This window comes from Leptinotarsa decemlineata, unplaced genomic scaffold (genome assembly GCF_025532065.1).
Source record: "Leptinotarsa decemlineata unplaced genomic scaffold, Ldec_3_MD MMD2_tig00001019_RagTag_RagTag, whole genome shotgun sequence".
NCBI classification, from domain to species: Eukaryota; Metazoa; Arthropoda; class Insecta; order Coleoptera; family Chrysomelidae; genus Leptinotarsa; species Leptinotarsa decemlineata.
In genome coordinates this window covers 3,562,239-3,589,937 of record NW_027412557.1, presented here as the reverse complement: position 1 = coordinate 3,589,937, position 27,699 = coordinate 3,562,239, and the positions used below count along the sequence as shown (strand labels likewise).

General features: G+C 34.3%; 1 protein-coding gene and 1 long non-coding RNA gene across 3 annotated transcripts in view; one reads left to right on the top strand and one right to left on the bottom strand.

Annotated features, from left to right (window-relative positions):
- The window catches only part of fng (fringe), a 199,343-nt gene that overhangs the window by 137,165 nt on the left and 34,479 nt on the right, over window positions 1-27,699 (bottom strand). The window contains exons 1-3 of one of the 2 annotated variants that reach the window (XM_074175353.1): window positions 18,969-19,001; window positions 18,820-18,868; window positions 13,377-13,479 (exon numbers count right to left, since the gene is read on the bottom strand). In XM_074175353.1, coding sequence (XP_074031454.1) covers window positions 13,377-13,479; window positions 18,820-18,868; window positions 18,969-18,986 — 170 coding nt within the window. In that variant the 5' untranslated portion in view covers window positions 18,987-19,001. Of the gene's footprint in view, window positions 1-13,376; window positions 13,480-18,819; window positions 18,869-18,968; window positions 19,002-27,699 lie in introns of those variants that run through there. The other variant, XM_074175352.1, reaches the window with a different exon arrangement.
- LOC141482306 (uncharacterized) overlaps window positions 1-27,699 on the top strand; it is a 75,425-nt gene that overhangs the window by 16,046 nt on the left and 31,680 nt on the right. The window contains exon 2 of the long non-coding RNA XR_012465451.1: window positions 8,822-9,072. This is a non-coding gene — a long non-coding RNA (uncharacterized lncRNA). The remainder of the gene's footprint in view (window positions 1-8,821; window positions 9,073-27,699) is intronic.

The following is a 27,699-nucleotide window of genomic DNA, read 5'->3' as shown; positions in this document are numbered from 1 at the left end:
GTGTGGTAGTGAAGATTTAATTCAATTGGAACTTCATTGTAATGTGAGAAAACATTTTGATCAGTTAACTTTTTTCCAATATTTCATATGCGAAATAAATCCAGACTTCATTTCAGGATTGTAACTGTTCTATTTATCAATACCATTGTTCAGCTATAGTAATTGAATAAAATTCACTAAAAAATTATTCTAATGGATTTTGGAAATTTTTGTTGTTTCTTCATAATGTATTATTAATTTTATAATTTCTCAAAAATAAAAAATGTTTTTCCGTATACCAGCTGTCGTACCCCTACGAACGACACCTCTCAAAAGTCGAAACTTGTGCGACCTAAGGACTAACGAGGTCTCACCTTTTAACGCGTGATTCCTAGCAAGTTCAATAACTTTATTACATGATTTATCGAAGTAGTAAATATATTTTGAAAATGACTGACCGACATCATCAAAATCAATTCAGATAGTGTTTCAATCCACTGAAAAACTTTGTGGGAGGGGAGGCAGAGAAGTAGGTTGAATTTTCAGGAGGAAGCGTTATTTCAAAGCATTGAATCGAATTACAATGCTTTCTATATAGCTTAGCAGTGTAAGCTGTCGCATATTTTCCGAGCTTATCAAATCGAATTTATTTTTAAGACTCACACTTGATACCACGATCTTCAACTTCGGCAACCCTCAGTAGTTTGTTATTGAAATTATTATCCTCCAGAAATTCTTTCTCACTTACTTACATATGATAATGTGAGCCATTTCGATTTTTTGAGAGGCAAATCATTCACAAAAGATTATTCGTAAACTGAATCCATATCAACTTGAAAGAAGCAGCAGTCATTCTTATCTTCGATTTTTCTCAAGAATTTCAGATCATCAGCAAACAATAAACAATCAGAATACTTCAGGCATTGTGGGAGATCATTGATAAAAAATAAAAATGCTAGAAGTGCCAATTTCGACCCTTTAGGAACTTCCATGTTGGTATGAACTTTTTCAGAATGTTCTTCGTACCTAACGATATGATCCATTTTGTAAAAGGGATACAAAGACGTTCACGCTTTGAACCCTCAACCCTCAATTTTTAGCAATAATAGGTTTTGATTGACTTTGTCGAATGCTTTCTGAAAATCATCGTAGACATCAGTCTGGTCACATTCAGACATATTTGTGAACATCAGGGGTGAAGGAAAGGAAATTGGTAGCAGTAGATATTTTGGAGATAAATCAGTGTTGTTCTTCATATATATTAGTCCTGAAAATTAGTATTCCTCAGGAAAAAATATTTCCAAAACGTTAGCCAGTTTGCCCTCTATTACACTTGAGCAAGTTCTCTAGTGATTTATATTTAGTTATTCTTCAGATCAGAAAACATCCAGGAACACTAACTTCTCCACAAAAAATAACGTCTTCCAAAGAGAATAATAAAAGCACAAAATGCAACGGAGTTTATGTGGCCCTTCATTTGAAGTTGGACCTCATTCTTGTGCATTTATAATGACCCCCATGAAAATAATGATGGAATAGAAACGACACTGTAATAATCAGAAATAACTTAATTCTACTTGAACTATCATCAAGGTAGGTGGATAAAAATAGTCGAATTAAAATCGTGACTTGTATATTATTGTACTCCTGATGTTAGACATAATTAAATTCTTAGATTTTTAATAAGAAATGAATGGAAACTGCCTAATAACAGTGTTGATTGAAGCAACTTTGACTTCATTAAATCTATACAATGAAGAAAATTACCTCCTATCTTGAATTCGATCTTACTCACTGATATATATAGAAAAGATAATTCAAAGAAAATTACCACCTATGACGAAGTACGATTAAGTGATATGTTCGACAGTAGTAATGATGTAATGGGTGTTGCAAGCTACACGATGGGAATGGAAATATATCATATTTCGCATTAAATTAATATCAAAATAACTTCTGTTTTCAAACGGGGAATCGCTAGTTATTTTCGATATCTAGAACTCCATTAAAACAGTTGGAATATCGCTAACATAATGCAAAATTTTTCTAAATATCCTCAGTAACTTATTTTAACAACGGAGACACTGATCTTCGAAAAGTTAATTGCAACAGTTAACACTCACTTATACATGCTTTGGAAATAAATTGTGTTGATGGAAACATTTTGATTATGTTTGCTGAACAAAAATAACTGTTTTAACGGTTATATCTGATGATATTATATTTCAAAGTAAATCGGGATGTCTTAGTGAACCTACTGAAAAATGCCACTCTTGATCGCAAACTAGAATACATGACGGCCTATGACAGAATTCAAGGCAGCTGCTGACTCTTTTAAAAATATTTCAATATGCGACTTTAAATTCGTTCTGTAGAAAGTCAGTCATACATATTTATGTACCTACATAATAACATTGTCACATTTTTTTCAATTTTCTTTAAAAAAATATATATTTTGTGGGGAGAGTTTTGGGATATCTTCCACAACTGGTCTTTTTCAATATCAGTTGACAATTTAGCCTTGAATCATGAGGAAAATACTTTGAAGAATAATTTATAATGAAGATCTCCACAACAGTGCACTCAGTAAAGCATGCTTTTGACACAAATTGGAGTTCTAAAATTATTTGATTGATTTATTCTATCTTAAAACGGAATTTCTTTCAATGTTTTACTACAAAAATTATATGGAAAGCGTTTTAGGATATCTCCAACAACTGTTTTTTTTCAATATAAATTACGAGGTTACTTGAATCATGAAAGATTTAACGTGTTCGATTGATGATTTATTTATTTTGTAGAAATTTATAATGAATATAGGATAAAGAAAAGACCTTTTGTTCAATTTCTACTATGATTTTTATTTGTTAAGACGGGTTTCGGTTTATTTAACCATTTTCAAATGGAGAAATACTTTGAGAGATACTCTGTAAGAAAGGATTTGGCCCTATTCCAAAATTAACAGTGGACTCGCAATAGCCTCATCAATGTTAAGAAGAGTTCAAGATACCATCCAACTAGCAATTTCGTATTTTATAATAGTTGCGGAAACGTTTCGAAGAAACAAATTATAAAACTGCATTACTCCCAGAAATGTTTTCAATGTGTTTATAAAACTGTTATGAATAGGAAATTGGCACCGTTTTATAAAACATTATAGTTATTATCAATATTTTGTAAGGCCTTTTACAAACACTACAAAACAGTTTTATAAACATTTTGGCGATAACTATAAAATTTGTCTAACACTCTTAAAAAGTAGTTTTGTAAAGACTTTCCTCACTGCATTTTTGCAACATATTTAAGCGATACTTATAAAATAATCAGAAGACAGTTTTTTAAGAGTTTTTTAGTAGTTTCAAGTAGGCGTTATAAAATATAATACAGCCAAAAACGATAACAATAAAATAAAAAAGTGTTGGAAATGTTTTCTTGAAGACGCAAGAAGTAATTTTGTATTGGACACTAGGAAAATATAATAGATATTTCACCAACTGAAAAGTAACAAATAGAAAGGTTGAAGCCATTTTAAAATTTCACTTTTGCACTCATAAAACTGTTAAAGACATTTTTTGTGTTTCGAAGATTGATATTTTTACTGCAAATGAAATTTTATTGACAAATATATAGCCTATTATTAGCAAAATTTAAGCGCGCCGCTCATTTTTGAATGTTTTTGGTGAAATTATTAATTACCTATACAAAAATTCACTCTTTCGACGTATTAATTTTCTAGTCGCAAATTAAACTCACTTTATTCCAAATAATATAATGTTATGATATTTATGTACTTTTCAGCTGTAAATATCACTATATATGCGGTATTTCATATTTTCAACTCATCTAATTTCAGTATCCCGGATCTCTATCATTTAAAATGGCGTTGTTCTATAAAATAAATTGGTATCAGTAGCAAGCATTTCAACGTATTTTAGCTACTACGTTACCCCTATAAAACTGTTAAGAAACACTTAGTTCTGGGTTGTAACACAACTATAAGTTATAAGTTAGTTGGCAACATTTTTGCTAATAAACGACACTTTGGTGACTATTATAATATAAATTACTTATATTCATCACATATTACCTTTTTTATGATAAATATCCGTTGTCTAATGCTAACTGAATACATGGTGAATATTAAACATAACCTATATGAACGCCGATGAAATATTGTTGATATTGAATTTATCGTGCGTTCAGAGGAAATGACGGGTGAGTTTTTTGATGTCAGAATATATCTTTTAATTAGCTTCAATAATTAACCAGATATTTGATAATTCAGGCCTATATTTTCAGTTGATAGTTTTGTCTGTTTGAAGCTGGATTTGACTCATTTTATCTACGTGTTAGGTATATATATTCACCATAGTTCCGTTGTCATGGGTAAATAATAACCGACTCTCATGGCCAAAAATTGATGCTGATAAGCTTATACGAATTCATAAACTAAAACGAAGTCATTTGATGACCTACCAAATTGCTGAAGAACTATTAGAGCGAAAGCTGAAGAATGACGATACAGAACAAGAAGAAATTATCAATTCTATGCAACCCAAAAAGCAAGCAGTGTTATTTTTATTCAAACAAGTTGTCACAGAAAGTATGGAAAAGCCAGAATTATGTATCTTTTATGGGACACCGTGGTTTATGGTACCTTGCTGTACTTGAATTTGTCATCATTTAAAGGGTTGTAACACGAAACTGCTTCACTCAGAGAACAAAATATTCAGTTTTTCTAAATATATGAATAAAAACTGAAACTTGAAAGTGCCAACCCTTTGTATTTTACAGTCTTCCAAATTGTGAATAATAAGGTTGAGTTACTAAACCCAATGCCTTAAAAATATTGAATTTACTTATGGGGTACCTATACTCAATAAAAACAAATATTTAAAAGTTGTTGAAGAACTAATTTGCACCACGATATTGATGGTGTCCCACTTGAATAACTAAACAAAAATATTCTTACTAAACATAACTAACATTTTGAAGAATTTTTTAAAGCTGTAATTAGGAATCGATGTCAGCTGGTTGTTCTTAAATGCTGCATTTTATTCTTGGTGGCAGCAAATATATATTAGCAAAATCAGTTTGATTTTATAACAGTTATATTAGTGTTTTTGAATTGTAGTAAATATACCATACTTTAAAATAGTTGCGAAATTATCATTCAAGTGACAATATGGTAATGAAAATAAAATAGTATCTGACAGCATTCTAATAAAATAATTTCACTAAAGCTACAGAAAACAGTTATAAAATAAGCTTGAAATAGTTTTATAGCTATCATGAAAATCTCACAGAAAAGTGTTATAAAACTGCTACATAACAATTTACTTTCATAGGAAAATAAGTTTTATAAATTAGTTGCAACAACGTTTCTGTGATAAGTTCCTGACTATTTTATAATGGTTTTTTAATTTTATTTCATAAACGTTTCTATGACAAATTTATAAAACACTTTTATTGCCTACAACTGTACTGTGTTCACCGATCATCTAATATAATCAATTAGCATTTTGGAAGTGATTATAAAATACTAATAAAATGAAACTGTTGCAACACCATGGAATTATAAAACAACTCTGCTGGTTGGGCAGTCAAGTTGCTCTTTTTGTTGCAAAACAAAATCGAGTTTTGTTGTCTCAGACCACTGGTATCCATAAACCAATTATGACGTAACTAAGAGCGCGCGAATGTTCGATGCTCGCTTCCGTTCTAGATGTAGCGAGAATAGTGCTGCCGGCTTCGATGGAATTCCAAGGAATGTTCCAGCGCCTTCGATTGCCAAATATAAGCGCCATCCACTCGCCCATCGAGACAGTCAAGTGGAAGTTACAGTGCGGAGCGATCTAGTAAGGCGACAGACATTCGAATAATAGTTGAAGTTTCAGTTTGTGTATGTTTGTTGTATTTAAAGTGAAATAAAGTTAACTTTATTTCATAAATACTCCACGAAACATTGTCAACCACCTTCAAACAAAAGTTAACTTTGATTCTTCAGTGTAGTCAATTATTGGTCAACCCACGGGGAAAAACGTAACAATATTTCAGTATGAACTTCTGCAAGATCGGAAATTTCGTAAAAACCTTCTACGCAATGGAAATATTCCATTTCGGGATGGATCTTTTCCCGATCGATAGATAGGAAAATCAAGTTCAAGAAGCATCGATTAATCAATTAGAGATCGTACTAAATATAGTTATTTTCGTTCAGAACATCATTGGAAAGTGTAGTGAAATACTAAACAACGGCAAGTGTAAAAAAAGCCAAATTACACTTATGTAAAGTGTAGGGAGTTTGGACTTTCAAGGGAAGTTTGGTCCCAATATTATGAGTATGAAATATTGGAAAATTAGCTATGTTAGGAAAGCATTATTACATTGTAGAGGAGAATTGAACTGATTTTGTAAGTTATTTTGGTCGCACAACCGCGAGATCATCCGCGGGTTGATTGTGATGAGCTTAAAGTCAAAAAGGGGTCGGTGACCTCTATTTTATTTTTTCAAGCAGCCATTTTACAACTGAATTTTGAACTTGTCATCATAATTATTGGTTATAACGTCTTCACGAGCTATCCGACTTTTATATTGGGATTTCACAGAGTACTTATCAGTAATGTGTTTCAATTAGTTCTTGTGAGGACCAGTCTGACAATTCGCTTGTGTATTTTGCTCCTTGTTAGAACCGCATTTTTTTATTTCGAATACGATCTTATCAGGTTGACCCAGCGTTATTTTCAGGAGTTCTCTTATAAGTATTTCTTCTGTGAGTCAAAACTCTGACTAATAATAAAGTCCAATCTGAGCTTTAGAATGCATTATAAGATGATGTATATATATTCCACTTTCTGTAGTTCGAAATGGGGTCCCAGACTATGAGAAACTGATTTTGTTATTTCATGAACGTACTTGTGCGAAGACATGTTAATCCCCAACAATAAATCGAAGCAACCAGCGGAATTGTGTCCCTGACATTTTGATTCGTTTCCACCGCTATCACTTTTTTATAGAAAACTGATGCATTGAATTGATTCCTGTCAACCCAAGCCGAAATTTTATTCCAGATCTCAATCAAAATATACTTTCTGTTGTCATAGGATTGCATTGACAGCTGATGTTCGGGCATCCAAAAGTAAAGACGAGATAAGAATGCTGTCGTCAGTAAAGCAACATATTGGTTTATGATCGTTTCAATAGTTTTTGATTGTATAATAGAAAAAGGGTTGGAGACAATATGTATCCACGGAGCCCATCGTTTGCATATAATGTTTAATTAGTAATGATCAGAAGCCTTCGATTGCATTATTCCAAATGTGGGTGGCATATGTTAGAAGGTTGCCTGTCAATCTTTGCTTCTGCACACCATACTGATAGTTACTGAGATGCTGAAGCATTCCAAAAATATTAGAATGTGTTTGTTAACAGCTTTCTCAATGATTTTTTTAAATCGAGCAGTACTCCAATAAGAAGAAAAAAACAAGTTTTTGTTTTTGGTAACAAAAATTACAAAATTTTTAGTTATCTGATTCAGATATCGAATTCAAGTTGAGTAAAAAATCTCATGAGAAAAAATAATCAGTCATTTCATTTCAAATAATGAAATTGACGTCCATTTCTGATATCACCAAAGTAAAAAAATTCAAAACAATAATTTTCATCACAAAGAGGCACCTATATAAAAACAAACGTTACTTATTCAACTTATACTGGTGTACACTGCCTTTTTTCTATTATGACAGCGCTCCTTGCAAAGAACTGACCAGCACGTACCTTTCGTTCTCATCTTTCTTATTATAGTATACTCTAAAAGATACACAAGAAAAATTCTTCAGATTGATGTCATTAGAACGAGTAAAGTCAACAAATCTGATACTAAGTAAATTATACTATTATTATAGTGCATCAGTTGAATACCCTTCCAAAAATAACACCGCTAGTCGGTGATTTCTTCTGTGATATCCATATACATCATCTCTTAAAATAATAAATAACACTACGCTCCCAGTTTGTACAGCTGTAATAATGAAGGTTTAATAGTATTGTCTGTCATTCTCCTTACCAGTTCTGTCAATGTTTATATAATATATCTTTACAAGATGATAATGAAGATCTCGTTTTATCTTGACAGTATATTTTTTAATGAAATATGTAAGTAGATTCGAAACCAACCGGTTGCAATCCCACAATAAATTTCATTACTTTATGAGACACTATTTTTTGATTGAAGATCCTTCATGATCAATTTTATCTATCATCAGAATAACTGATCAAGTTAAATTATTTAAATCACTTAATATTTTTGTTTAATGATGAAGAAGTAGAAAGCCAAAAAGTCACCAAAAAAGTAATCAACGCAGAAACCTTCATTAACATTCAGGGTGTTTATTAAACATGCTGCATAAAGTTAAGGGACTATTCCTTGTACTTTTCTAAAGATATTTTGTCCTTTGATGATTTTTGATAGGGCGCTTTGTTTCGAAGATACGGAGCGAAAAAATTCGACAATAACAATTTTGGTAATTTCAAAATTATCAACGTAGCCGGAATAAAAATATAGCGTACCACACTGGACCCACGAAGTTACAAAAAATCTAACAAGTCATTAGTTTATACTACTCCAGTTGAAGATGTGGAAGATTTGAGAAATCGGATAATTGCTGGGTGTAACGCAATCAAAAACGATCCTGGTGTTTTTGAAAGAATTCGGGAGTCGATGAGGAGAAGATTGGATTCTTGCATCCGAGCGGGGATAGTCATTTTCAACAGTGCTTGTAGATTAAGAAAACATTACATGTAATTTTTGGTAAAAAATTGTTATTGTCGAAATTCTTTTCAGACATTCAAATGGAGAGAAGAAACAAATGTGCTGTTATCATAAAAAAAGAGGTTTGTGGTATTTTCCAATGAGTTATTGATAGTAAGATTATTCGAGAATAAATTATTGCTGGATACTTGAAAGAAACATTATTGTAGAAATCTGGACAGCCACGAATGAAGATAATCTAAAAAGCTAGACACGATCAATTACTTTGAAACTTTCAAGCACAAGAATCCGAGACCATATGTTGTGATAGCTGTGTTCCAAAGGTGAGTGACATATGATTTGCTTCTGGAAACCATATTGATGATCGCTTAAGATGTTGGAAAATTCCAAATATTGAAAAATTTGTTTCCAAAATTTTTTTATCACTGATGATAAATCAACTTGCGAAACTAATGTAGTGAAATATCAAGAGACTATAAAACTTGGGTGTTGGCACTGAAAACGATGAAGTCATGATTATAAATGCAAATTTAAGTGATTAACTACATAACAGCCGTAGATCAGGCGATTTTAATTATTCATCTATTTGTAATGTACACATTTCTTCCTTGTGAACATAAACGATATATGGAGTCTACATCAGAAATCAAGATCGCTCGTCTATTTCAATAAACATTCAATAAATCTTCAAATATCAAGGACATCAGTACAGGGATTTATAGGTACTTTTATTTATGTTTATTTCATTCAGTCAACAACTCAACTAATATTTTATCAAGTATTCAAGTGCACTAAACATGGAAGGGAAGTCGAAAGTATATCCGAGTTGTTTTATTCGGCATCATTGAATTATCCATATCACGAACGCGATGTGGATTCAAGTTTATCTAATTCAGTCAGCAGTTGTGCCAATTTATCAAGAGCCCAAGTTTTATAAACACAATTGCCACATCCGTTCTGAAGCTGGCTTGCATACTGTTTGAATATAATGTTGCGTCGAATAACGATCCGTTAAATTTCTGACAAAACGCCTAGCTCACGTCGTTTTCAGAAATGAGACATATTCAAATCCAAATAATATATATTATCACATACAACGAATGATATGGAACTGTTCGCTTTATAATGAACAGAACTCGGTCAGCGAACAATTAGTGAGTTTTATTTATGGACATGAATATGGAACATCGTTCATTAAAAGTTTCAGACAACGCACATATTGATGGTTGAATTAATTACACGATTAACACTACGGAATTGCAGAGTACAAGAACTGGAATATACTCAAATTACGAGACAGATTTTTGAATTGGATTTAATTGGAAAAAATATTCAAGTTTACATACAAGTAATTGGATGGGTTAAAAATAGACGCCAAACAAAAAGAATGAATTTTATAAGAGATTATTGTTTTATATACACTCCGTTCTGGAAGAAAAGCATTTCTTTCACAAGTCACGGCTTTTGATGAATCTGATGGACATATTCAAAAAACACTTTATTGTGAGATTCTCACATTTTAAAAAAACGCAAAACGTGTTTCGCTATACAATAGCTTTTTCAGACGTGTTTATACGACATGCCTGAAGTAACACGTGTTGCGTTTGTTTAATGAAAATCTCACAATAATGTTTTTCGTGAATGCTTTTGCTGTAATTCATTTATTTCAAACCCATTTCAGTTCAGAGTGGTTCAGCAATAAGTAGTGGTTCAGTAATAAGGAGTGCAATGTTTGGCATTACAGATCTTCAAAAGAATTTACGAACCCTCCATTAGATGTTTTAGAACAGCCCTGATGATGCAGCAAATTTTGCCTTTGAAGTAAATGGAGTTATTCTATCAGGCATAGAGCATATATTCATTTTTCAATGATGTGATATTCTAAGAAAAAACATGTTCAACAGAAGTTGCGAACAAACTACCTACTGATTTGGTTGGTTTCAGGGTTTTGCCGTGGTCTTCTTTGGTTACAATATCTAAACGTTTCAACTGCAACTGCGGCAGTGATCTTCATTGACGTGGTCGAAGTATCCTTCTTGACGTATCAACTGAAACTTTTCCAGTTGATACGTCACCATCTTGCTGAACGATTTTCTATTAGATACATCTGAACTTTCTTGACCCAAAAATCCCATTCACAATGGAACGAGAAACCCAAGGGCCCTAGCCTTCTTGGATGTTCTTGTGAACAGACGCGAAGATGCTACATTGGACCACATGAAACCAACACACACAGACAGGTAGCTGAACAAAAACTCTACTCACCAGTCAGAACAAAGGAAGAGTCAATAAACAATAATAAAATCTGGCTACCTGACCTTAAAGGTACACAAGCAAGGTCAGATAATCCAATTAAGAGAAACCAAGCCACGCCCACTAATATAATTATATAAAACCAAAGTCGAATACCAACATTGTACCCAGCCAGACTCCTGGGATTAGTGGAAGACCCTACGGAGCATCCTAGAGGAATATCCATTGGCTATCAGACAGCGGACAGTACACGGCCCGGAACACCCTGAAGACTCAACCACACCACCCCTGACTTAACACAAACAGATACCCCTCGAACAACGACCACAGCTATGGACCAGGACACCCTAACAAACAAAGGAAAAACACACAAACACTAACATAGATAAGATTAAATAACTGTAATCCTAAGAGGCACAAGCCTATAGCAGGGCCCTCATCTTATACATAAATGTACATTATAAATCACTAACACAACCCCAAAAATGAATAAAAACTTGACCAGCAGCCAACATTGTAGTTACTGCGTTCGGAACGGGAACAACAACTCGAACACCAACTTGGGCACTGCGACCATTAGCACGTCGTCTTCGATAATATCTACCGCAGTAGTAGACGAAACGTCAGGCATAAAAACCTGCAGAAAATGGCTAAAAAATCCGAACAGCTTTCACAGTTATTTCCGCCCGTGATAGTTTACATTAGTTGATCAATAGGAATTGAATCAAACATGTTGAAATTTTTCGATTATTCTATAATCACATTTGGGAAAACTAATAGAAGCTCTGTATAAATATAACTGTAGACCACAAATATCAACTTTCATTCGCAAATAAATGATCAAGAATTGAGAACACCATACACGAAATAAACTTAAACCATCTCATTGCAAAATGATATCATGACCATTTTCGAAAAGCGTGAAATACATTGACGAGCGGATAATTCCGGATTCAGACATGGCATTCGTCAGATGTCGGATTAATATTCCTACGTGCCTGGTCACTTTAATGATAGTTTATGCTTTATATCTGTATGAATATTTGAATAGGGTCTTTGTACCGAAATGTATACAAAAGTTGAATAAGTTATCTGGGAGTGGTGATATTCTCATTTGTAATGATAAATTACTGTACTCGGTTCTCGGTGTGATGCTACACAACATTCTGAGAACAATTTCTGTCCGGAAATATCGGATTTTCGTGGAGTCAGCGTCTCCTTGTAAAATGATTTATGTCAATAACTACTTTATCTGGAAAGACACATGATTCAGCATTTGGCGACTTGAAAATCGGGATTCGAGATATTGATTTTAATATGAGAATTTTCAACACGTATGATATATTGTAGGAAATACAAAAGCAAGGAATTTCAAAAGTATACTAAAACTGTAACTGAATTACATAAAATTCATAAATTTGTTTATGTGACATTCATAAGAAGACTTAAAATAGATGTACATCGGGTACGTATTCTTCAAAGCAGTAATTTATAAGATGCAAATGTTTTTACATTTGTCTTCATCGGGAATAGGATAATAAGTGTTAAAATATGATATTTTATCGATAAAAACAATAATAAAAGAGGTAAAACATCAGTGATAATTGTGATGTATTATAATAAAACGAATCTGATAACTCACATGTTTATCACAGGGTACTTTAATGAAGACAGCACTCCTACTACCATTTATTTAATTATATCTACCTAATAATTTTGTATCAATTTTTAAAATTCTAAATTTCCTCATTCATTGACTGTTGTGCGTAACAACGTTCGCCGGGTCCGTTAGTTTCTCAATAGCAACCTATCATGAGTCGAATTGACAAATTCAAAAGTCAGTATATTGAATGTATTCATGTTATAGCTTTTCACAAATAAGAAATACATCTTCAACCGTAACTATAATGGAAACTGGTTTATACAAATGTAGTATTATTTAAAATGAAAAATTACTAATATGCTTCCACTGTTTTTGTAAAAATTTTTCTGGGAAAATAAAAAACACCTGTGGAGAAAATTTAAAAATGAAATAAATCTGCAAGCTATAGGTGTTTTTTTTTACTTTTTTGCGGATATTGGTCTCTGAAAATTTCAGTGTATATATTTGTGCAATTCTAAGCTCTTTTTGACAGGCAAAAATTATAAAAAACAAATTACTGACAGCTCAATTTCCTTCAGGAAACATATATTGCATTTACACAATAACTTTTACCGGGGTGAACTTTGTCGTTTCTAGATACAGTTAGAGAAATTCTGATCTATTCCACACTAAGTTACTTTTGTTCAATGTATATGTTCTATATTATTCGAACGCATAATATAAAATGTCAAATATTTCAATATGTATTCAACCTCTGATACTTATACTCACTTTTTATCAGTTTTCAAAAATGTGTCGAATTCCACGGACATTTTGCAGCACAAGGCTTTCCTACTGTGAGAAGACGAACAGTTCGTGTTGATCATGTGGCCGTCTGAAAAAGTAAATGCTGTGAGTAATTGAAATAATTATCAACAGGATGTGCGTACAAGAAAAAACATCGAATGCATATGTGTTCAAATAATTTTATAATCTTTGTTGGGTTGGTAATGAAACTGTACTGTGTGACAATGACCTTATGAAATTATATTATAATCCCAGATGAATGTCTGACATACTTTTGATATCATATTTCTCGAAGTATAATTTCATTGAGGTTCATTGCCATCAAATTAAAAAAGTGTTGTGAGTATTACTACTTTACGGCGGTCTATAAATAGAGTGGTGTGAAAAGTATTTACTACTTTAAGGAACATTCACCCGAACAACCCGAAAATTCATCTTAAACCAATTTTGGTATTTCAAACAAAATATTTTAAAATAAGAATGGACCTGATAATTGAGTAGAAAATACGAATATGGTAATTGTAAGTTGCCCATAGGACTTATGGGCAGCTTACATTATGTAATTTTCATATGAGCAGCACTATGAGTAATGCGTTCTCCTGGAACGCATTATTTATTTGCGCACTTTATCTCTTTCCGGTGTCGTGAGTGCTATTTGTCAGGAGTTGGAAACCTGTGCCTTCTCTCGGATGTTGGCAATATGGCATACATATATTCTAGAAACACAGTGGTTTCTTCTGAATCAGCTACTTTATCATGTTTCTGCAATTGAAAATCCCATACGACTGTACAATTTATAGGAAGTGGTCGACTAACTCCTTCAACGCAACGTTTTTTTTTCGGGCAGGTTTTTAATATCGACTTACGAGCTGGTTCTGGTATTCTTGTTCCAATCAATATTGTCCGAATTGTATCTATCTTTTGAAAATCGTTTTCATTGCTCCAAAAGGTTTTGCAGTATTTTTGGAGCCTGACCTCACAGTGCTAGAACTAAACTATATCCATCTGACAAACAAAGTAACCCAAACAAAGATAGATGCATGATCGAAGCATGGTCACCACACACATCTACATCTATTGCGTAAAATAAACAAGCGTCCTTACGCTGGCCAGTCAGATTCAACTTCAATCGGCTGGCGGAATTCTTTGTTACCTTGTCGGAGTGCCCAGTTACGTTTTAACATCTGTGGTGTGTACGTATACGGTATTTTAATTTTTAAAATTTTCAACATGTCAAGTACTGATATGGCTGAGAAAACTTCTAACTTGTGTCCCTAGAATCCATCTAAAAATTTTCCTATACGCCGTCGCATATTATTAAAAAAATCGGTCTTACAAGCAGACTTGTCTGGAAGATCACGTGCACTATGCATAATAATGTTTTGTATCAATCTTTTGCTTAGATGGACGAGTAGTTCACTGGCTTTTTTCTTTTCCGTCAGTTGTTGGCTGCTAATTCAAATTGTCAACGGTACATGGCCTACGATGACTATTCATCAAAAATTGACGCATTGCCAATTTGCTGCGTTGTTTTTATTGAAACAAGTAGATCTTTTCCAAGGGGGTTGGAAATGTGAGTGTACTCGAGTTGGCCTTTTAATTTGTTAACGGCTTCGTTAAATTTCTCATTCATCTTTCCAAAAACATGTTTATCTATCTACTTTCAATAATTTCAGCTCATTTTCGACTCTAATCGACTGCTGAATGGTTATTTCTTATCTCACACTTCCTTGAGTTCTCCTCGCACCTCCCCTTCATCCCTCCGTTTCAATTCCATGTTGCTTCACTTGTTTCACCAGTATATCTTAGCCTACTTTTAATTTTTCTTTCCATTTCTTCTTTTTGCTGGTTTTAACAGGTTTTAAATAATCAATAATTCGAACATTAAGTTCAACTTCAACACAGTTTTTATGAATGAATAATTCATTTTCATAATTCATATTCATTCATGATGAAATAAAAATGAATGTAATTTTTTTCTTTTAATATAGGACAAGGAGTTTGGACTTATGATTCATACTTTTTACAACTTGAACTTGATAATTGATCTACAAATAGAAGCTGATCTTTGTTCGAAGACTGCTGACTCCACTTTTTTTATTGGGTGTTCGTTTAGTGAATGTAGATTGCAAAACGTGAAGGTCTGAAACACTATGCAAAAATGCGGATCGTGCAGTTGTTTTTATAAATGCAACTATTATTATAGTACGCCTGATTTATAAAAAAAAAACTTGCTGTGTATTGCAATGCAAAATAAATGCAATTACTCGAGCATGAAGAGAAGACAGAATGCACCTGCATAACATTGTTGAGCATTTTCGTTCCACCCAGAATAACAACAACAGGAAGTCATTCGATTAAAGATCGTCTATAACCAGAGGCGTCCTTTTCAACAAAAAGCTTCGTATGCATTTCGAGCAACAATTTCAAGCCTATAGAAATACTGGTAGCCAATTTGACATTCAATAAATTTTTCTGATATTCGAGTATAAAAAAATGAGAATCAGGGCAAAACATTGATTTTCATTTCATCAACAATAAGTCGTTGATATAATGAAACGGGAATTGATTCCTATGAAACACCAGCGTTGATAGTAAAGACATCGGAGAGAGAAACATTGATGACCACTTGTATGTACCACTTTGAAAAATTTAAATTCAGTTATTTCCTCCAGTGTGCGTTGGTGGAGCTCCCGCAGACGCCGACTATGTGTATAGTGTGCCTTTCGTATCTTGGAAGTTCGTTCACCATAAATTTACTACCCGGAGTATAGCTAATTAAATGGATAAGAAGGATAAGTCGAGTGCAGGTGCAAATTTCTAACTTGATTACAAACTGTATTATTTATTGTATAAAAAGCGAGTGAACCTATATAGAGGAAAATAATCTACTTATGTAGATATAAGAGGCTTGATTTTCGTAGGCAGTTTATTAATTTTCATGAGATATTATAAAATAGCAGGAATTACATCTCTTCAAATTGAAAAAGGACTTGTTTTAGGAGAGATTAGTTTCAGAGAAAAAACTTTTTGGTTTCCTTCATCTTCTTCATTGACGTCCTTTCAATAAAAACCCCCTTTGCATATATATTTCTTTCCGACACAAACTGGAAAAAAACAATTTGAATAGATGCATAGTATTATTTATATGTTATTAACTATTTTTTCCGATTTTTATCAGTTTTCATTGAAATATAGCTGATAATTAAAATAATATAGATTTCTCTAGTACTGATTCCATTATCAGTATCAAATAAAATATGTACTAGCTGAGTCCTTACGTGCTAACTGTGAATGGAAGTCGGATGTTGACTATTGAATCATGAGTGTGCCCTTGAACTGAAAAACTTTTTTATTCGTGTATTAAGAAAATGTACGTTGCAAAACCAGGCTTAGCAAAGAAACTGCTAGAGAAGACCCGTTTATATTTGATATTTGCGAATTGAGACTCCTATTGATGGCATCTTCGTAAGGGGAAATGTCATCGGCTGTACTTACTTTAAATTATCTGTCTTTAAAGGACAGTTGAGTCCAGCTATTCGCTATCTATAACGTGAGGCTGTGACTGAAATCTTCAGAATTGGATAAAGAAACTAGGATTTAGATTTAAAATAATAAACAAACGTCAATCAGTTAAGGAAAGTAGAAGAATAGTGAAATTGCGTAAGAAATACTTAGAACAAATAACTAAATATAGACAAGAACAACGGCAAATTTTCTATTTGGACGAAACTTGGTGTGACACTCACGACACAGTTACGAAAGGGTGGACTGATGGTTCCAGAATGTGTACGCCTAGCATGCCTGCAAATAAAGGATCTCGACTAATCATTGTGTATTGCGGAGGAAGTAAAAGGTGGGTTCCGAATTCTTTGAAATTATGTGGAAAAAACTTCAGTACTGCAATGTTTACTATCATGAGAACATGGAAGCTGATATTTTCGTGGAATGATTTGAAAATACATTGATCACAAATTTGGATGCAAATAGTGTAATAGTTCTTGACAACGCTTCCCATCATTCGCGACAGCTCATCAAAGTACTGAATAAAAATTCGAGAAAAGATGAAATACAAAGTTTTTTAATGGAAAAAAAATTTGTATTTTGAAGATTACTATACCAAAAACCAACTACTTGAAGTTTTGCAGACAAAAACATTTGAAAAACTGTATGCCCTTGAGAGTATTGCTGAAAAGTATGGACACACCATACTGAAACTTCCCCCATATTTTTGTGTTTTCGATCCCATCGAGTTTATTTGGGGAAAATTGAAACAAAACATCAGGCGTAAGAATAATGTTCCAAAATGTGTAAAAAAGGTAATAGAGCTAATTAAAGAAGAAGTATCTAATATTACAGAAGAAGACTAGCAGAAAAGGATTAAAGAAGTAATTTTAATTGAAAAAGACTATATGGAGATTGGACAATTCATTATTGATTTAAATGACGACAGTGGTAGGAAAACAGAGAGCATGGAAGAGAAACTATCAGAAGCTTTCGAAGAAAGTTAGAGAAGTGTTTTTGAAACGGTTGATTATATATATATATATATATATATATATATATATATATATATATATATATATATATAAATATATATATATATATATATATAAATATATATATATATATATATATATATATATATATATATATATATATATATATATATATATATATATATATATGAATAGGTAGTATTCAGAAGTGTTTTCAATTATCACCCTGTTATTTGAATCCCTTCTTTCCCACTCACCTATATAAACGAAATATTTATATTATTTATTATGAATAACGAAATTAGTTAGTTTCCTAAATATATTATTAAAATGGAACTGTTGGAAGGTAGGTTGCACTATATCGTTTACTTGAACTATAATTCCCAAAACAAAATCGTTATTTCAACACCTCGATACGTGTTTCGATCACTAAGTGATCATCTTCGAGAGGAAGATCAAACAGTTCGATCTTCCTCTTGAAGATGATAACTTGGTGATCGAAACACGTGTCGAGGTGTTAAAATAATGATTTGGTATTAGGAAAAAACTCTAGTGATCTCAAAAAACTACCGAACGGATGTTCATACGGTTGATTCAAAAGGATAGTTTGCAGAAACCTTCTTCACGGATAGAGAGCTACCACACTATTAATTTTCTTCAATTATTCCACAATGATCTGTAATAATCCGGTTTTTTTTGAACGTTAAATACTATTTCCGAAAACTCCAGAATATTCCGGGATGTTCTAGACTATTATAGAACTTTATAAAAAGCGAAACATCCAGCCATTATATCTTCAAAAGGGCGCCATTCAAGTAAAAACTGAAACATTTTTCATGGACAAGCTGATGCTGATGTGACACTATGAAAGAAAAAAATGTATGCGTAAATGATCGCTAGTATTTAATTATTCAGAACTGAATACTCACTTGTTTTTGTTTGGAATTCACGATCATCCGTATCCGTGAAAAACCATATCTGAAAATAAAAACATAATTGAAATAACCGCACATTAAAAGTCGACGATTTCCAGGAAAAATGAGTAATCAACCTTTTGTTCTTTAATGAAAACAATTACATTTTGGTTTAATTCCATGGCAGGGTTTTTGCACGAATACACTCTAACGAATATTAATTGTCTTTATGAGCTGACTAAGCGGCAGAAGTTTAACTTCCGGTGGTTGTTATTTTATTTAGGTACATACGCCGCGCGAACTCCACAAACGTTATAAAAGTCCATTTTCATGCGTTTTAATTTCCTATTTATGTGATGAACGCCATCAGCAGGTATAATACAGTTGAAATTATTTTTTTTATCTGAATGAATGGCAAAAACTAGTCGATACAACGAAATAATAAAGACCCAAAGTTGAAAATTAATATGATATGCGTCAGCAGTAACAATATTATTTACGCAATGTACAACAATGAATATTAACGAGTGTTCAATAAAAAAGTCATATTAGTCCTCTGTCACGATTTTAAACACTTTCCACCTAGTGAAAACATGAATTTTATGCTTTGTCCCAAAATTTTTCTCTGAATCCTATGTTCTCTTGAGAAGAAACACGACAGTTGAAATAAAAGATGTTGAAAAGCTCTCCAGAAAATACTTAAAAAATATCGATTTTGAAAAATGCAGATATTTGGAAATTGGTCCTTTCAGACGAAGACTTATGGAATTTATCTGATGATACCATAATTTTTGCTTATACCTAATATTTTCTTAAATAAAAATCTGTTTCAAAAATCTGTTTGAAATCTGTTTTTCCGTTAACCAGCTGTCACACCCTCAGAAGTTAAAACTTGTACGAGCTAACGAGGTCTTACGGGTGATTCCTAGCATACCTAGTTATTGTTATGTAAATATTTTGAATTAAAATGTTATGAAAGTATTAATTGTATATGAATCAATGAACATAGTTATTAGTTTCAACAAGTACTTTTTATCAAATACTCGACCGCACACCACTGCAGGTAATAAAACGATCCGAAAGCTCATGCAATTTTTTTTGTGAACCGTTTGCAATACAAAAATACAGTGGACCTAGTAAAGTATTTCATACCCGCCTACATACCAGCTGTGGCAAATCATAACAAAAATTTTTTGAGCACTCTATTAGCATTTTGCATTCAAATTAAAAATTTATTTCTTTTTACACGCTTTATATTAGCCTGTATGTATGTATGTTTGTTTGTAACACTTAAGCTCGGGATCTGTATTTGACAGAATTATCAACATTATTGCTTGATCTATTCGCGGGCAAATGGCGCTGTACGTAACCTCCTTGATATAATTCGAACTCACTTTACATGTATTTCTTCATTTGAAAAAAGTATTTTTTTATTAACACGCGCGCCTGCTGCTTTACTTGTAACCCTCCTTTGCGCGACTGCTGCCTTGCGCTTGCTAGCTGATTTTCAGGCTCCCTCTCCGGAATCGGAAAATATCAATGGTCGTTTTTCTAAACAACATACCGCTGATTGATCCCAAAGTTTAGATAAAATAAATATAGTTCAAAAAGACTAGAAAATATGCTTTTATAACATACGAAACTAAAAAATTAAAAATAAATATGGTTTAAAAAATTATAAAACACGCAAAAGCGTCGAACTAAAAAGTTAAAAATATTTTTTTAAATAAGCTTGGAACAACAACGAACGAAAAATACTAGTATAATAATAATAATACTAATAATAATAATAATATAACGTCGTCCAATCGCTTTCCGAATCGGAAGGACGAAATCCCGGCCTTGCGGTTCGGAAGATTGAACGGCGTGTACACAAGATGGATGCTAAGATCACGTCGGCGAGACAACACGCGTCTCGTATCCTATGTGTGATGGATTACAGGGCGGCCAATAGGCCTTTCACGCCCGCAGTGCGGCGAATAGCCGCCAATCTACGACGTATCCATCACACTTTAAGCCAAGGCGTGCTGCTGACCACCAAACAGCACTGCCTTGATAGGATATGAATGCTAGTGGTTGCTAAGAAGTCACTAGTGAGGCGAGCGAGAAGTATCGCGGAAAACCTTAGGTTCCGCGAGAAACCTTCTCATTTATTCAAAGAGCCTCCACGTGTTGTGGATAATCCGCCGACTGCTGATCAGGTGGAATCCTTCTGGAAGGATATCTATGAACACCCGCAGCCACTCAACTTAGACACTCCAGCCCTAGCGCAGTTCGAAGCTTTCAACAGAGAGCTTCGACAGCCTGAGCCCAATGAACTGCGCAACCCGATAACCCCGGATGACGTTCGAAGGGCCCTTGTTGGTTCCAAGAACGTTGCTGCTCCAGGCCCAGATGGGTTGAACACTTATTAGTGGAAAAAACTACCAAGTACCCACCGCCATCTGGCCAGAGTTTTCAACTCATGGCTGGATGGAGAGCAGCCGATTCCGGATTGGTTTGTCGAGGGACATACCGTTCTTATCCCCAAAAGTGGAGATTTGTCGATTCCTAAGAATTACAGACCGATAACATGCATGCTTGAATTCGTGTTATAAGTTGTTTACAAGCATCTTATACAAACGAATACTCACCGCAGTTGACCGAGTGTTCGAACGGATATATGAGCAGAGAGGGTCGAAGAGAGGAGTCGCTGGATGTAAATAAAACCTGCTCATCGATAGATGTGTTACGCAGAACTCGATACAATATAAGCTTGTTTACAAGCATCTTATACACACGAATACTCACCGCAGTTGACCGAGTGTTCGAACGGATATATGAGCAGAGAGGGTCGAAGAGAAGAGTCGCTGGATGTAAAAAGAGAACCTGCTCATCGATAGATGTGTTACGTACGACTCGATACAATATAAGCGTAACCTCCCTATGGCCTGAATCGATTACCGTAAGGCATTTGATACAATTTCGCATGAGCTCATCTTGTATTTGCTCAGATGCCTTGCGGTACCCGACAACATAGTGAGATGCATTGAACAACTGATATCAACTTGGCGAACTCGCTTCACTCCAGCATCTGGTCAAGCAAGAGTCCAAACAGGGTGGGTCACTTTCAGAAGGGGTGTATTTCAGGGTGATTCCCATCTCACTATTGCCATTATCCGTTGCGCTCAGAAATACTTGAGAGTATAACTGTGGCACCCCCGGAAACCGGAGGCACAAGGTCACCCATCTGTTTTATATGGATGATCTTAAACTTCATGCCTCTGGAGAGAAGGATCTCCATCAGTCCTTGAGGGTGGTGGAAGAGTACACGCATGCTATCGGTATGAAATTCGGGATAGACAAATGTGCAATGGTTCATCTCAAAAGAGGACGATGCGGGGACTACGGAGAGGATTTGTAGATGGAAGCATCCTACACCATCTGGATGCCGGAGAGACGTATACTTACCTCGGGGTGGAACAACGCCACTCACAAGAGGTAACTGCAGTGAAAAACTCTCTCCGCGGCAAGTATCAGCACAAACTTCGACAGATCTCGTCATCGGAACTGTCGGGGAAGAACAAAGTTGCTGCAACGAATATGCTTGCTGTTCCAATCTTACTCTACTCGTTTGGAGTAGTGAAGTGGACTCGGGAGGAGCTGTATTAACTCGACGTAAAGACCCGAAAAATGATGTATCTCTATAGGAGTTTGCATCCCAAATCGTCCGTTCCACGGTTGTACTTCCCCCGACAACAGGGAGGCCGTGGACTTTTGAGTTTGAAGTGTCTACATGACAGAATGGTACTGGATACAGCCTGTAAAGTCGTCAGGTGTTCGGATCCCCTTCTCTGCATGGTCCATGAGAGAGCAGGAATTGGAGCATTTCTCCTTAGGGCAGTTGCCCGAGCAGCTGATGAACTCTGTATAGTTTTCGATCCTGAACGAGGTGACTACAACTCTGTCACCGAGTTGGGACCCGTTCAGCAAAAAGCTCAGATAAAAGCCCAAGAGATCACCTTACTTCTGCGGAGACACAAGGATAAGCCAATGCATGGGGTCTTCTTCAATAACATTGGAGACCTTGGCTTATCAAAGCGCCTGACGTTCGCTTTTCTCAGGTCGAGTGGGCTGAAGTCGGAAACTGGTGGGTTCATCATGGCTTGCCAGGATGGTGTCTTCAACACCTTAGTCTACCGCAGTCGCATGATGGGTATAGAGGTTCCTGATACAAGGTGCAGGGCCTGCCGCGAGGCGCCCGAGACCCTAATGCACTTGCTATCAGCATATCCAGCATATGCGTACCTATATCCATCGACATAACGCACCCCTAAGAGTGCTATATTACCATCTACGGTACTCTTACGGTATTGACGAGACACCAGTGTTGCCCTACGCTCCGAGGGATATTGAATCCGTTGTATGGAACGAGAAGTGCCGAATTTATTGGAACTATTCGTTCCCCACCCTGAGGATCATACAAGCTAATAAGCCTGATGTAGTCCTTCTCGACCACCAGACCAAAACGATATTTGTCGTGGAGTTTTCAGCTCCTGGCGAGACGAATATCGTCAGAAAAGAGGAGGAAAAACGGATAAAATATCGAGATTTTCTCTTTGAACTCCGCAGACTCTATCCAGATCACTCTGTCGAAATGGTTGTTCTGATTATATTGGAGTCCTTGGTGGAATGATGTCCTCTCTACTCTCGAATCTTAAAATCATACCGGCTTGCCGCACAAAGGCAGACATATTAGCCGCACAGATGCAGAAGGCTGTCATTCTTGGCTCACTGCGCTTGCTCAGGGCACATGATTCTGGGACCCAATGATCACTTACCCCACGGTGTGGGGAGTGGTCATTGGTTGATAATGCTGGCGCGCCCTCCCGAATGTATCGGGGCTTCGGGGAATAGGGCCTGACCAGCGCACACTACGGTGAAAGTAATAATAAGTATAATAATAATCGTCTTTATTACTTTCAAATAAATATATACAAAAAAATAGATCAAAAATACTGATAACTATCCCAAATATCAATGAAAATAAAGGACGAAGTTTATTTTTGTAAAGTGTTGAAGACCATCAAAAATATTCTTCCACTTCACCCAAAAACAGAGATGTGTTTTAATTTAATGTAACATTTTAGTTACTCATTGCGAATTCATTCCCCACTGAAAATTATCTATTCCAGAATTGAATCGTAGAAAGACAAGGAGAAAAAAATTCAAATATTATTTCAACTTAGAATTGTGTACTTTGGTGTTTTTCCACATTAACTATTGCTATACACCCCGCATATGATTTATAATGAGTATAATATGAGTAAACTCTAAACACGAGTATCGACAGTTCGGAAAGTAAATGAAATTTGAAAATTCAACCGTATCAATAAAGTTTATCTTCCATCAAGATGTGAATACGTAATGAGTTATTTTATGTGAAGTTTCATGAATGAAGTATTTATTTCTGACAATGCATAAGATGAGTCTTAAATTGATCTTTAAATTTTTTAACACTATGGCTTTTAAGTTCTGAAGGAATTGAGTTGTAGAGGCTATATACTTGATAACTAAACGAACGTCTGAAAATTTCAGTCACAAAAGAAGGAACACTCAATAATCCTCTATTTCTAATATTTATGTTGTGTATATCAGTGCGATAAATAATTTTACGATGAAGATACCCTGGCTTTTTATTGACAATAACGTTATGACATATATTAGCAAAATGTAGCTTATTCCTGTTCTCCATATTCAGCCATCTAATTTCCTCTAGTTTATGCGAAATTCTTTGCCGTCTTCGTACTCCAAAAATCAGACGTAGACATGAATTCTGAACTTTCTGAATTCTGTTTTTGAATTGTACAGTTGAATTAGGTCCATACAGAGCATCCGTGTAATTAAATAATGACAAATCTAGTGTGTCACATAGTATCTTTTTTATGTTCATTGAAAAAAGATGTCGGTTGCCGTAAATCAACTTGATGTTAGAGAATGCACGCTTTATCAACATTTTGATATGTTTTTCAAACCTCAAGCCAGAATCCATTACCGCGCCTAGATTTTTTGTTTCATTAACTAACGCTATCTGCTCATTATTTATATTAATATTAATATCCACAGGTTAGGTTTGTCTATGATATTTACCTCCAAACAGCATGACTTTAGATTTTGTTGCATCAAGAAGCAAGCAGTGATCTGTGGCATAACTGATAAAATTCTTCAAATCCTCATTCATAACCGCACATGCATTTTCTAGTTCTTGAGACTTGAAACCATAGTATAGCTGAGTATCATCAGCATAGAGATGCACATTGCAGTTTTGGATTTTAGTAATAATATGGGAACAGTATATGGAGAACAGTAATGGACCAAGTATGGATCCTTGTGGAACCCCAGATCTCAGAGACAGATAATCCGAGCAGACACCATTCATACATACCATACCTACTGTTTTCGATTTTATTGTGAAAAAAGCGTGGGCGCTTTGTGCCATATTTTTGTATATCAAGCGCCCGTCGCTTTTTATTGTATTTTTCGTTCATTATTGTTTCAAGCTTATTTAAAAAAATATTCTTGGCATTTTAGTTCGATGTTCTTTAAAATCGTATTTTTTAGTTTATTAAACTATATTTATTTTTTCTTTCCGATATTTTTGTTTGAATGAATGAATCAGTACGAAAAAATAACGAAAGAAATATTCAAACAAGTCCGTCACTTGCAAATTGATTTTTCACTAAGGAACCCCCTTCACACCATAGAGTTTTTTAAAAATATCCAAGTCTTGGTATTCACACCACAGAGTTTTTCAAAAATATTCAAGTCTTGGTAAAAACAAAACTATTCATACAAAATATCAACAATCATGCTCCGATATGCCCCATTCATTTTATTGTCACAACAATAATGCCATTGTTAGTTTACTGTCTCATAAAGACAGGAAATCAAAGATTCAGTATCAATCAACAACCCAATGACTGTCCCGTTGTTCTCTTATTTCATCAATTTTATAAATATAGAAAATGTTTGATGGGTCTCATTACTGTTATCAGCTTTATAAATAAGTAATGATGATGATTGTATACTACTGTAGTGAATGAATGTGCCTTTTAAGTTCTATTCACAGGAGTCCCAGGAGTCTAATCTAACTTTTTTTTTAATCATTCTTGCTTCCGGAGCTGAGCTGCCGAGAGCCAGGCCCTTCTGCTATCTCGTATACGATCATTCAACTAATTTTGGTAAATTGATTGCAGTTTTTCCTTTTCACGACAGCGTCGAAAATCAAACACAATTCATATTTTCACTGCCTTGACTGATATACCCCGTTGCCGTTCGAAATAAAACAGGAGGCGACTATTTATATCCGCACTGTATATTACAAATTGCAAAAAGCACAGAATCAATAATTTTGTATATTTTCGAGTTATCTCAAAATTAAAAATATTGTGCCTGAACATTTGTAACATTACTCATACATTTTTAACAAGCGAGGTTTGCGAAATGTATCGATACCACTCTTATGTGTAGTTATTCATAGTAAGAATTAAAAAAAAGGTTCGGAAAAATATAGACACTAATAATGACTTTCCAAGTATCTCCGACAAAAATGTTTGTTTAGCAACTGAAAAAACATTGACAACGGGTGATGGTGATCGGTCCCATCAGTCATCACGTTCTTGTTGAATATTCTAAAGAGCATGCATAACAACAAAAAGTTCCCTGCACGAAACGAACCAACTTCAAAAGGCTAATGAATGAAAAGCCATTAACACAACAAAAAACAGTAGTGTTGCAAGTACATTTAATTTTTTCAAGTGTCTCATTACTCGAGTAGACGGCCTCAAACATGCTCTTGAGTAAAAACAGACGTGGAGTTTCGTGTTTTTCATCACTCGCCCGCTACCAAAAAATTAATAGGCCTTTGGGGTATATACCGCGTCTCCCAGTCCTACAAATAATAAACACATGGAGATGAGGACTGCAGGAATTGAGGCCAGGGGCGTACAATTTGTCACAGTACTTTGATTTCGACTTGAAAGAAGGAAGAATTATATTGAAAAAATGTAATATTCGTTTCAATTTTAGAGAAACAAAAACTATCAAATATCATTTCATATATTGATCCAGTAAGCCTCATTTCTGAGTGAAACTTTAAAATTAGCTAAAAGTGTTGAAGTAAAATGAAAGAGTATGAATCAAAGAGAAGAGATTTTTTAGATTCTGGTGCTCCTAAAAGCTTCACTTCATTTCGGGTTTTCGGTAATATTCAGAATGGCATTTTTCATCTGAAGGTGATTTAATATTTGTAAAATAACTATGTAGACATCTATACTTTCTAAGTCTTGCAATGTGTCATAGAAGATATGAAACAAAATCATTGCCGGTGTTATCATTCGCACAATATCAGATTTAAACAAAAAACCTCAAGGATTCCTAAGGTAAGCACATCTCGAAGTCAAAGATTTCTCATATACTTGTGCCAATTGCCTATGCAGAAGTTCCGTTTGAAATAAAATCTATTACAAGTAATAACAGATTTAAAAAAGGACTGAAATTATGGCTAACTAATATAGCAATAGGTAAGATACATGAAATATTGGAACGAAAAAAAATGAAGTAGAGATACAGAAAGAAAAGGCACATGTTCTCACAGGTTAGCATTTAAATATTTACAAGTATATATGGAAATAATTTTGCAATTCATGATCTTCACCCGCTTTATACGAATATTTGAACTTTTATTCATATGTTTTAATTCACATCTGTCATTATTGTTCAACATATTCTGTACTGTTGCAATCTTTCTGAACAAGTACTTATACCTTATATAACAGACAGCAACTCTACAAAAGTGATAACTGTTATCACACAGTTATCACCCGAAGACGATTGTGGATACTAACAATCGAAACG